General features: G+C 44.6%; 1 protein-coding gene across 1 annotated transcript in view; it reads right to left on the reverse strand.

Moving 5' to 3' along the window:
• Positions 1–13,209, reverse strand: part of LOC311595122 (uncharacterized protein) — a 144,825-nt gene that overhangs the window by 47,289 nt on the left and 84,327 nt on the right. The window contains exon 3 of the mRNA XM_084777515.1: positions 11,320–11,582. Within this exon, the coding sequence (XP_084633641.1) occupies positions 11,320–11,582 (263 nt within the window). The remainder of the gene's footprint in view (positions 1–11,319; positions 11,583–13,209) is intronic.

Consider the following 13,209-nt stretch of genomic DNA (forward strand, 5'->3'; position numbering starts at 1 on the left):
AGGTTGTGAAGAATCTGCGAGAATAAATGTCAGAGTGAGGATGCCTTGGCCTCAGGAACTGGGGAGCTGACTCAGGTGGTAAAGTGCTTAGCATACAAGTGTGAAGACCCTGGGGCTTGCTGGTCAGCAAGTCTTGCTGAGTTAGTGAGCTTAGCTCAAATGGAGAAAGACAGTCAATATCAACCTTTGGCATCCATATGTATGCTTATATATGAGCAGAGAGCAAGAGGGAGAAAGAGAGAGAGAGAGAGAGGGAGAGAGAGAGAGAGGGAGAGAGAGAGAGAGAGAGAGAGAGAGAGAGAGAGAGAGAGAGAGAGAGCGCTTGGCTTCAAGTAATAGCTAAAGCTAGTCTGTCTGAGGCGGAGGCTGTGGAGCATCTGGGAAAGCTTTCCAAGTCCGACTCCAGTCCCCAAACCAGCCTGGAGAGTTTGTCCCCAGCCACAGGCAGACTGTCTGGAACCTTCCTCCAGGAAACCCTCTCAGCTTTCAAGCACAGAGTCCCCCTCTTATGAGACATCTGGCACCGTGGAATCACACGTGGCTTCCCAGCTGCGTTCACTCTCTTCTCACTTCCCCCAAACGCAAAGAAAGTAAGAGGTGGAGGGCCAAGAAAGGCCAGCCATGGGAAGCACTCGAACCTCAGGATGAGAAATGACTTGCAGAAGTTTACAAAAGCGAGAGAGAAGTAATCCTAGACAGAGAAGAGGAAGTGTTTCCTGAGACAAGAGTCCAAAGGAAGAGTAAGGGAGACAGGAAAATATCGGCATGACCCAGGGAACGGAGCAGGACTCTGGCCTCCAGAAGCCCATGTGGACTGTTAGGAGATGACACGGGTCCTCAGGTGGGAGAAGCAGGATATGTGTGCTCAGCCCTGTGCCTCACTGCTTCCCCGTGGGGGTGTTGCCAAGTGGGTCAGACTGGCATGGAATTTCGACATCCCGCAAATTGTCTGGTGACCTCTACATGCTACTGTTAGGGACTGGATTCCAGTTCGCCTTCTCACATAAAGTCCAAAACGGTGACAAGAGAGCTTTCCTTACCACAATACATATGTGTGTGTGTGTGTGTGTGTGTGTGTGTGTGTGTGTGTGTGTGTATGTATATATATATATATATATATATATATATATATAGTTTTGTTTTTAACAGTTGGGATATGATTTTAATAAGAGCTTGGAAGGAGAAGATGGGTGAGAAAGGGGCAGTGGCTGTGACCCTGGTGAGATGCTTAACCTGAGAAAAAGCTCATGGCAAGAGGCTGCAAGAAAGGCAAGAAAGACAAAGATGGGGGGAGAGTGAGGTCATGAGGACAGCTAAGCATGAAGACCAGCCTTGCGTTTGCTCCTCCTGCTGTAAGTCCCTTTTGGTCCAAGAGAATCTGGTGACTGGGATGATCACACATGAATGTTTAAGTGTTTAAATGGAGTCCAGTATCTCCTCATCATTGCCCGAGGCCTCGTTCCCCCTCCTAACACAGTCTCCCCACGCTCACATGATAACTCAGAAAAGGAGAGGGTTTCTGGCAGAATCAAGTAATGCTGTGCTAGTCCTTCACCCGCATCTCCTGGAAAGCCAGTGATGGGACGGAAAACTACTTACATTTTTCGAGGAGACCTAGAAAGACCCACTCAAGGACATAAAACCCCTCTGTCCTGTTTATGACACTTTGGTAGGTTTCTATTTGAAGCCCTGAATTTTGAGATAAGCAAACATTCCTTGCCAGAATGGCCTGGCTGGGTATCGGGCAACCTTCAGAGGATTTCTGGTTCCTCTAAAGCAGAAAGCCACCAAAGAGGGTCTTGCTTAATGGTGTAGTAGAGTGGGAAGCCTGGAGACACTCAAAAAAGGCCAAGTTAAAAATAAAAAACAAAACAAACAAACAAACAAAAAAAGGCCAAGTTTCTGAAGTTTACACAGGGTGCTTTTCATGGCCTGCGTGTATACCAAGACTGAACAAAGACATTGAAATTTCCACTCCTAATTTCTTATCCGATCTAAAACAAACCATTAACAGAAAAAGAAAGCCTGCATAAATAAAACTCCCTGTAAGCCAGTCCATTAAAGAGCGTTTAATAGCTCCGCACCAACAAACTGATGAGCATTAAAAGAAAGGATAAGAAAAAGACCTCAGAGGAGGGAGGGAGTTAAGGGAAGATTCTAGATAAAGAGCCCTACTTCCTACAAACAAGTGTGCAAACAAAACAGACCGGGCAAAAGGCATTGTGGGAGAAGACAAGAAAGCTAAACAATGGCTTTATTGATTTAAGACATGTGGGTTTCATTAGGGAAAGCCGAACGCATTAAAATCGGTTGGAATATCTGAATGGAGGCAAGGAGCAAGGTGAGGTCATGGGACTCCTCGGACAAAAGGCATGATAAATCTTAATTAGGTAATTGGACTAGGAGATAGAAGGAGGAAAGTAACTCTGTCCTCCTTGTCCTTCCCAACCCCCACCCAGACTTGGGAAGGTTCTCCGCCTTCAAAGGTAAGTCAGCATGCTGACGCAGCAAAGGCGAATTCAGAGTCCTGCTCTGTTTGACACAGCAACGTCTGTCTGCCGGAGCAGCCCTGAGCCAGAAGCGCTCACACTGATACGGAAACACAGAATGAAGAGATCAGTGCGAAGCATGTAGGATGACTCAGTGCAGCAAAGCCTTCAGCAGAACCCGAAAGTAATAAGGTAGCACTAATAATTTGTTTGCGCTCTGGTAGGCATTCTGCGCCCCCCACCCCCACCACTCTCCCAGGAACTCGTAACTCATGGTAACATATAGGGGATGGGCAAGCAGTCACAGGCAGCTTCACTTTAGAAAGAATGCATACAAAAGCAAAAGATCATTTGACTACCTTAGTGAGAAAAACAGCACCTCAATGCATGGAGAATGCAACGAGATTGCTTTTACATAGAAACCTCTCGCCCCTCCTCCTCCTCCTCTTCCTCCTCCTCCTCCTCCTCCTCTTCCTTCTCCTCCTTGCCTGAGATTACAGGCTGAACCACTTTACCTAGCTTGCATAGGCTTTCTAAGTCAGTCTGAATCCTTTGTCTTAATATACATACCAAGCTAAAGCCAAACTTTTAAACTAAGAGAAATGTGCCTTTTAAATTGTTATTTATGTATTCCCATTCCCTTCTCTCTTGCATTCCTTTTTCCAGCATCTTTTCGTTTGTATCTGGCCACTTAACTGTTCTGTCTTCCCATTAAAAACACAGTCTTATAAACTAGCCCACCCCTGATGCCGTTATTACATCTACTCTCACCAGGACCGCTTGTCCCCTGAAGGCCAGCCCAAGCAAGGGCCACTTGAGTCAACCAGCCCCAGAAAGAAGTCACTGGCTTAGCATTCTTGTCTTTATAATGCCCACTCTTGTGTATGTGTGTGGGGGGGAGTGTCTTTGTTGTTTTACTTTGTAATTTATTCATGTGTGTATAGGTTTAGGTAGGGCACACACATGGGATACACATGTGGAGGTCAGAAATGACTTGGGGGGGGGCAGTCTGCTCTCTTACTCTACCTAGCATGTGGGCTCTTCAGATAGAACTTGGGTCCTCAAGCTAAGAGATAAGCACCGTAGCCCACCGAGAGCCATCTTGCCAGCTTCAATGCCCCCACTAAAGTGATTGCCTTGGATATCTTGTAACACATACTATTATCTGCCAAATATTGTGAGCCAAATAACTATGGGAGCATTTACAAACCAACAACATACAGTAGCCTTTTTTTTTTTTAATCATGGAGGAATAAAGGATTTCGACTGAACTGCCTCACACTGGTTTGTGCGAGATACCCTGCCAAGCTGTCTGAAACTGCACAAATCCTTTTCTTTGCTATCTTGTCTCCCAAGCTGAGGACTTAATTTAAAAAAAAAAAAAAGTAAGTACAGTAATCTGAATGCATGCTTGGCATGTGGCATCTGGGTGACATCCAAAGGGCTGGGGTTTGGACGAGTTTAACAGTGGAGAAAGATGGATAAAGGGAGACCTTTGTCTGTATGAGAACTACAGGCTCAATGGATCCGTTAGCGTGGGCTAGAGAAGATTAAAGAGCTGGGGCAGATGTGGAAAGCCAACGGCAGGAGGCTTGTCCAGGGATGTCTTAGGATGTCCAGGACGGAAGGTCAGGACTGCGTGGGTAGGAAGCAGGGTTCCTGAGTGGTGTTCCTGACAACTGAGGTGATCCAGCTGCGAACCCAAGCGCCCCTAACTGGAAGTTTTGCATAAAGACGTGCAGTGTAGGAGAGGCTACGAAGACATGGCTGGTCCTGCTCCCTCGAAGCAGCCCCAAAGCACAAGCCACCAAGTTTGAACTTAATTTCAAGAGTGGCGCACGCCTTTAGTCCCAGCACTTGGGAGGTGGAGGCAGGCAGATCACTGTGAGTTTGAGGCCAGCCTAGTCTACAAAGTGAGTCCAGGACAGCCAAGGCTACACAGAGAAACCCTTTCTCAAAAATTCAAAACCAAACAAACTCTTTTCAGACTCACGTGTGCATATGTAATCTATGTGCACCTAGGTGTGAGTGTAGGAGCCCAAATGTATGCATGTGTGTGTGTGTGTGTGTGCGCGTGCGTGCGTGCATGCATTCATATGTCATTTAAAAATATAGAACAAGAAGAGGAGATCTGTGATAGGATTTTGTTAAGATCCTGCTCTTCAGCCTGTCAATCAGCAGCAGCGTGAACTTAGGTGAGTTTTGTAGCTCGTTTCTTTATTTCACCTGTTTGCTCAATGCCTGGCATCAGGGAACACTCTGCTTGCTGGAGTTGGTTGTGGGAGCACAGCAGAGGCGGCACATACCGTCCAGCAGGGAAGCCACAAAGCAAGTATGGCAGCGCATGCCTGGAGAGGTGGAGGCAGGAGAATGAGTTTAAGGTCATTCCTGTCTAAGAAAAGGAAGGAAGTGGAGGGGCGTGGGGCGGGGGGGGGGGGGGGGGGGGATGCTGGGGAGAAAGAAGAGGAAGCCTACAAGGACTGGGGTGGCAGAGCATTTGGTTAACAAGCACAGAGCCTTGGGTTTAATGCTCCCCCTCACTTCCTTGCCCCACCACTCGCCCCACCCCGCACCAGTACCAAAAACAAAGCCTACCAATCTGGAAGAGCATGAAAGGTGGAGAGTGGGGGGGGGGTGGGGGGGGAAGGAGGGGGAGGAGGAGTGGGGGTGGGGTAGACAGATTGCCAGGTACTATGAGAGGGCGCTGGGGACCTCACTTAATGAGGGCATTTGGAGGGCGCATTCTCTCTGTGCTGTAGCCGAGGTGACATGTGGAGCTTTTCTGGCCTCCCAGCTAGTCCCAGCCCTGGCATCTCTTTTCCACCAATATCCACAAACAGCCTCGAGCCAACAAGTGAAGTGTGGATGAATCTGGTCTGCGTGGGCGCTCCCAGGCCCGGACGGCTCTCCTCTACTCGGCTTCTGCTTTGGTTTGAAGTGTCCATTCATTGCCTTTGAAGTGTTTGGAGAAGCCGAACACGTTGCCAGGGACCGGAAACTCCTAACGGCAAGTGGATGCTCCGTATTCAGGGCACTACTAGCCTACAGAAGAGATTCCTTGTGCTTTTCAAATTGTGGGAAAATATACATGTGATATAAATTGACCGCTTTTAGGAGCATGATTCAGTGGCATTGGGGGTATCTGTGCATCTACAGGACTCCTTTTCTTCCCAGCTTGAAACTCTGAGCCCCCTTGAGCAACTCTCTACTGTCCTCAATCACCGCTCTATTTCCTATTCTCTATGTGGAGCTAGCCTGGGCTACATAGTGAGATGGAGGGGTGGAGGAATTGAATCTAAACAACATATTTGCCAAATTCTTCCAGAAGAGTGAGTGAAGCAGATCCTATAAAAAAAAAAAAAGAAAGAAAGAAAGAAAGAAAGAAACTTGAGCTGGGGCGATGAGCATTGGCTGCTCTTCCAGAGGCGCCAGGTTTGAGTCCCAGGACCCACATGGCGCCTCACAACTCTCTCTCGCTCTCATTGCAGGGAGCCAGTGTTCTCTTCTGATCACCATGGGCACCAGGCATGTGCATGGTGCACATATATTCATGCAGGCAAAAGGTCCATACACAGAAAAAGAAAAAAGTCAGTCTGCAGTTTGCAGTCTGCAGTCTCCCAGCAGCACACCGGCCCAGAGGCTGAGATGCAAGGATACTAAACAGAAGTGAACACTCAAGCAGAAGAGGAAGGTCTCTAATTTTGCATGTTTATGGAAGGGCTTTCCCCACTATGAAACCAAGACAAGATTGCCTATCTTAGGAAAGCCCGTTTCACTGATTCTGAAAAACCAAAACCATCATCCTGAGTACAGATTTTACAAACAAAAATTTCCCTGGCCCCACAGGAACCACCTCCCTTCCAGGTCCTAAGTCAGAAGTCAGATGGGCTTTTGTGGATAGGTCTTCCAGAGACCTGGCATTACCCCCCCCCCCACTGCCTCACCCTGGGGCCTGGCTGTCCTGTGTTGTCGTGTCATTGCTAGTAAGGTTTGTGTCGTGTCTTTGTGCAGCGACAGGCCAGCCTTCCTCTACTACCTCTGTTATGAATGTGGCCTGTAATAAGTTTTGAGATATTCTGAAATCAAAAGAGCCCACGGCACTGGGGGTGAATGCAAAGACAGGCTGCTTTGAGTCTAGGCTTGGGCTTAGCGGTTTCTCTGCTGTGTGCCGAGCCCTCGCTCCTGCCCTAAGCCAGCTCTCTTCTTGCAGCAGCATTTGGGTGATAATTCAGTCGCTTTCATTTTTCAGTGGCTGCTTTCGGCTTCCTCTTCTTTTGAGTGAGCAGCGATCATATTTCCTTTCTTATCTTCAATTATTTTTGTTCTGTGATTGGCAGATTAGAGTCCCCTGCCTTAAAAGATCCTTGCTGCCACCCCTCCAACACACACACACACACACACACACACACACACACACACACACACGTGCGCATGAGGGCATAAGCCCAGCCTCCCCTCTTGTTCAGGGCCCTTTGTTTATTTTCAGATCTTACAAACTTTCTGGCTTCCAAGGGAGGCGACCTGCTGATGAAGTCCCTACACTTAGGCCTCAGGAATGGGAAGGGGGAACCTACAGAAATTCCTGGAATTTAGTAAGAGGGGAACTATTTCTTGACCTTTGTTTTTTTAAAAAGGTCACGAAAAAAGCAGGGTTGGGGGGGTGGTACTAGAAAATTCCCCTAGAGTTATTTCATTAGAGAGAAAACAGTACACATCAGGTACAAAAACAGGAAAGGGTAAGAGAGTGGCCACTGTTTGATCATCTCAAGAGCGGGGAAATTTGTCTGAGGCAAACAGTTCTCAGAAAGAAGGAGAGTTTCTTGAATGTGAGTGTTTGGATGTTTTTGACACCCTGAAAGTGAGGACCAGATTGAAGTGTATGCTCTGGAGGGCTCTAAAAGCCAAAGTAGGTCAGAGGACAGCCTTGGATCTTAGAAAGAATGAACTTGTCCCAACATGGGGACAACTTGCCTCTTAGAGCTGTGGGAATTAAAAATGGGAAGTAAGATAGACTGACAGTCTGGATAATAATAGCATGTAAGCAGACGGAGAGGAAACCGGGTGTAAAGCAAGTAGGCAGGACTGGGCTCTTCACAAAGATGCAATTTGACTAAGTTACACTTGCTAATTAAAAATACATGCTAAGGTTTTTAAAGAAACACTAAAAAAAACTAAAAAGACTAAACTAAAAGCTATATATTTCAAACTAACAGGAGGAGAGCTAAATGGGTAAGGAAGCTTACGTGCCATTATACCATTTATATTGATTGTTTTTAATTTTTAAACTCAACACCCAGTTTCATAGGCTAATCTTGGAAAACAGCACAGTCAACCCAAGGGAAAGAAAAAAGTAAAAATAGCAAGAACAGAAATGTTGAAGCTAATTAAAATAGACAATACAAAGACGATCAAGATATGCAAAACTATACTTTCTATAAAACAATAACTAGAAAAACGTATGGCAAAAAAGCTAAGGAAGAAGGGACAAAAGGTAGAGATTACAAATAGTAACTTTAAAAACTCAAATCATACACACATATACACATACACATACACACACACACACACACACACACACACACACACATATATATATATATATATATATATATATATATACCAGATTGAAAAGATCATTCTTGAGATTTTAAATAAAATGATAGATTTCTTTAAAAAATAGAAATAGCAAAAGATACTTCAGACAATAATAGCAAAATGTGAATGATTTGTTAACTGTTAATAAATTATATATATTAATAATTCTTATCTATTTTTATGTATATGAGTGCTGTGCTTTCATGCAGACCAGAAGAGGGAATTGGATTCCATTACAAATGGTTATGAGCCACCATGTAATGCTGGGAACTGAACTCGGGACCTGTGGAAGAGCAGCAGTGCTCCTAATCAATGAGCCATCTTGCCAGCCCCCAACTGTATTTTTTTAATGCTTTGTTTTTTAAGATTTGAAGATGTTTAAAAAAAAAAGAATTATTTATTTTTATGCATACAATCCTCTGCCAGCATGTACAAATGCATACCAGAAGACAGCATTAGATTACATTACAGATGGTTGTGAGCCACCATGTGGTTGCTGGGAATTGAACTTAGGACTTCTGGAAGAACAGCCAGTGCTCTTAACCTCTGACCCATCTCATCAGCTTCCCCAACTGTTAATACATCAATTTTTTTCTGCTGTGTCTTTTTAAAAATTTATTATAATTTACTCACATTACATCCCAATTGTTAGCCCCTCGTTCTTATCTTCCAGTTCCCACCCTCCCTCCCTCTCCTGCCCTATTACCCTCCCTTAGACCTCTGTCAGGGGGACCCCACCTCCCCCACTGTCTGGCTACAGCCTATCAGGTCTCATCAGGATTGCCTGCATCTCTTCTGTGTACCCACAAGGCTGCCCGCTAAGGGGCAGTAATCAAATTGTAGGCACCAGAGTGCATGTCAGAGGTTCAGCAGCAGCGCCCCCAACACACATACAACATGGAGAGTTAAGCTGTAAAACACAATAAGCTTGAGTGGTCCTGTGGAACCACGCCCCTCACACTCAGAGAAGGACAGCCTCAGTCTTAACCAAACTCTCCCAGAAGCAGGCAAACAGCAAATGACATCTCAACTTATTTTACCAAATTATAACTGTTTTTAATCTGAAAATTTTGTAATGCATAAAAACAGAAGCAAAAACCAAAGTATTAACAAATTGAATCCTATCTCCCATCGTCCCCTGTGAATACATTAGAAATAAGAAAATCTGTTCATACAACTGACAACACATGAAAGGGAGGGGTTGATCATCTTAGTAGATTCAGAAAAAGCATCCAGTGAAATTCAAGACAGTACAGTAATATGATTTCATTTGATGAAAGGTATTAATAAAAAAATAACAACAGGGCTAAGGAGATGGCTCAGTGGATAAAAGTGCTAGCTGTGCAAGTGTGCACACCCATGATCAGCTCCTCAGAACCATGTGAAGCTGCATGCAGTGGCACGCATCTGTGACCACAGAGCTGCTGCTGCAAAGTAGAGAGCACAGACAGAAGTGCCCAGATGACTGCTAGCCACGTAGCCTGGAGTCTCACACAAGATGAAAGGCAAGAACTGACAGTCAAGGTGGCCCCCTGACTGCCACGTGTGTGTCTTGACATACGCATGCCCACCCCAAACACATACATGAGTCTAAAAAAGAAACTAAATAAAGTGAGGGACATGCTAACTTCATAGGTCAGAAAGCTCAATTTTGCAAGGATATCAGCTCCTATGTACCAGATTCATAGATTGATTAAGTTTACTACCAAATTATTTTTTTTTCTTGGAAATTGGTGCACTAGTTCTGAAATTCATATGAAAAAGCAAACTCATTAGACCATTCTTGAAGAAGGCAAAGAAGTTAAGGGACTTCCCCTGTGACACATCAGAGCTTCCCACGATACCAAAGCTATTAAAATAATCCCAGCACTGGGAAGGGATAGATGAAGATTCTCCGTTTTTGTTTGTTTGTTTGTTTTTTGTTTTGTTTTGTTTTGTTTTTTCTGGCCAACCAGTCTATTCAAATTGGTGAGTTCCAGGCCAAAGAGAGACCTTGCCCCAGAACATACGGTGGAGAGTAATTGAGAAAGCCAACCTCTGGCTACAGTCCATACCAACATACCTACACAAACATACACATACACATGTACACACAGTACTGCACATATACAAAGTTACACTAAAGAATGAAATCAGTTGCCATCCAGTAGAAGACACCTGCCACACACAAAACTGGCAAAAGTTTAGGATGACTATGAGTCAATAACATACACACACACACACACACACACACACACACACACACACACACACATCTTCTTATGTGCTACTAGAAATAATACAGAAGGGCTGGAGAGATGGCTCAGAGGTTAAGAGCACTGGCTGCTCTTCCAGAGGTCCTGAGTTCAAATCCCACCCACATGATGACTCACCAGCATCTATAATGTGATATGATGCCCTTTTCTGGCATGCAGGTGTACATATAGGCAAAGCACTATATGTAATAAATAAATATGTAAGTAAATAAATCTTTTTTTTTAAAAGAAATAATATACAACCCAATGAGGAAAATGAGAAAATATAAATATGCCACAAAGGAAGAAAACCGAATAGTAATAAACATTAAAAGATATTCAACTCATTTGTAATCAGAGAAATGCAAGGGAAAGTAGTACACGCCTGGCAGATATTGCAATTCTTGGCAGTGTCCAGTGTCCATAATACCTGCTTAAGTATGGTAAAGCAGAGGTCTATAAGCCCTTGGGCATCGCCTGCTTAATTTACCCATCAAATCTGCCCAGCAAATTGCTTTCACATGTAACTGGGAAATAGATGTAAGCAATTGTTCATAATAAGTGGAGAGATTTAAAACAAACTGAACTTCCATTTATAATGAAGTACATACATGATGCATAGAATACAAAATAGCTACCACCCCCACTGGTGTGGAAGGGCCTCAATAATACTGCAGAATGGTAAGTCACTGATACGTACTTTTGAGTTGTCCTAAGGGAGGTTTTTGAAAAACAAGGAGTGTGTTAGACAAGGAAAAAATGGCACACCTCACTTAGGGAATAATGATGCTCTCCCCTAGATCATTTCCTGGTGTATGTCCCTGGTAGACAGACTTTTGGACACCTCGTTTTGTAATCTTTGGCATGTATGCACATGCATGCGTGTGTTCATATGTGCATGTGTGTGTGCATGTATGTATGTATGCATGTGTAATACAAGTGCCTGCTTGCTATGGTGTACATGCGGAGCTCACAGGATTAGCTCTGCTCTGTGTACTCACTTCTCACTTTGTTTGGGGCTGGGTCTCTCTCGTTTCCTTGCTGTGTAGCCCAGGCTACCTGGTCATCCAGCTTCCGGAATTCTGCCTCTGCCTCCCATCTCACCACACGAGTGCTGGAATTACCGCTGTGTGCCACTGTGTCCACTTTATGTGGATTCTGGGAATTGAACTCCGGTCCTCCCGTTTTCTCTTGAGCCATCTTCCCAGACTCCTGGATGCCTTTCTTACGAAGCATGGATTGTTCTGTACAACTGAATTGTCTTCTGGAAGCAGTTAAAAAGAGGAGAAAAGCTCAAATGCAAATAAAAGAGGTGTAACAGTTAGAAAAGAAATGAAGGTATTCACAACAAAATCCTCTTTAGAAAGCCAGGTCTCGGGTGGGGCAGAAGTAATCCCACAGTTGAATCTACCCTCCACTGTATCCTCTAAAGGGAGGGAGTGAAGATGAACGCAGGCCCGCCTCCCTAGGAATAGCAGAAATTGCATGTTGAGCTGAATAGTGGAGAGAGGTTTTTGAAAGTTAATATCAGAACTAGGCTTTCTCCAAAGCCTTTTCTTTAGGTCCCTGGGGGGGGGGGGGGGGGAAGGTGTTCTGAGAACAGGATGGTGTTTTTTAAATCCTGGTAGTCTTACTGTCATGCAAATTGGGGTTAGCATCGCAATACAGTTCAATGGCAGCTCAATTCATCAGTGCTATAAACTAAGAATATCAATTATCAAAGCTGACCTCAACTTTGTAAAACTTGTTATGTGTTTCTTTGCATTTGTTTAGAAACACAGTAATGGTCTAAATGTAACAAGTATCTTCCTGCTGTGTGCTCATATTTAAATTAACTCATGGGGCGGGGGGGGGGGGGTGGGGGGGTGGGGTGGAGGATGTGCTCAGTCCTGATGCAACTTGATGTGCTTGATGTGCTGGGGTGGCTGGGGGGGGGGGCTCCCCTTTTCTGAGGAGTAGGGGAGGGGAGATAGTGGGAAGAAGGAGGGTGGGGCAGGGAGGAGAGGAAGGAGGGAGCTATGAGTGATTGTAAAGTGAAGAAACTAAATTCTCTGTTAAATAACAATAAATTTCCTTAGACATTTATGCTGCAATTATACGCTTACCACAGCTGGACTTGTCAAATACTTCAACGGCCTGCCAGGTATAGTCAACACACTGACAAGGGTCCTCATCCTCTAGGGTTGACTCAACTAGTAAGACTTTAAAATAGAGTAGAATCAATTGTTTTAGTGTAATGTAACTTAAAGCCAGACTAAAGCATATCCAAAATGTAGTATGATAAAGTCGGTTCTTATGTATTCACACAGCCCTTACACATATGCGCCTTATGTAACAATATGGATATTGCAATCACCTTTACTCTCAGATTGGCACACTTAACCGTTGTTATCAGCAGAGTATCGCCAGTGGCCACATCAACCCAGGTAGAGTCCATGTCAAGCGTTTGCCGTCAGACCTGCCACTGTTGTCTGGGTGACACTATATGAGTCCTGGGCCAGCCAGTAGAGTTCTGGGTTAACCCCGGGCTCTGTCTGTTTACCCAATCAAATACTGAAATACTTTAATAACATCTTTTTTCTGCATACACACATCCCCCATTCCTGCTCCACCCAGACTGCAACACTTTCATGTCTGTTGGTTCATGAAACAAAGCACTCTGTAGCGATTCGCTTCATCATCTGTTTTATCATTTCCGTAATCACTTATGCACACAGGGCTAATCCAAGAGGATGAATTAATGGTGTGAAACATAAAGTCAGAAAGGTATTGTGCGTTTGGCTGGTATTCTTAGACTATGAAGTATTGAAAATAAAAAGAGCTTGCAAACATCTTGAAGCCATGAGGGAGGGACTTCCCAACTGTTTCTGACAACTGGAGCTTGTAAATAA

This window comes from Acomys minous, assembly GCF_964271855.1.
Source record: "Acomys minous genome assembly, chromosome: 3".
Lineage (NCBI taxonomy): Eukaryota > Metazoa > Chordata > Mammalia > Rodentia > Muridae > Acomys > Acomys minous.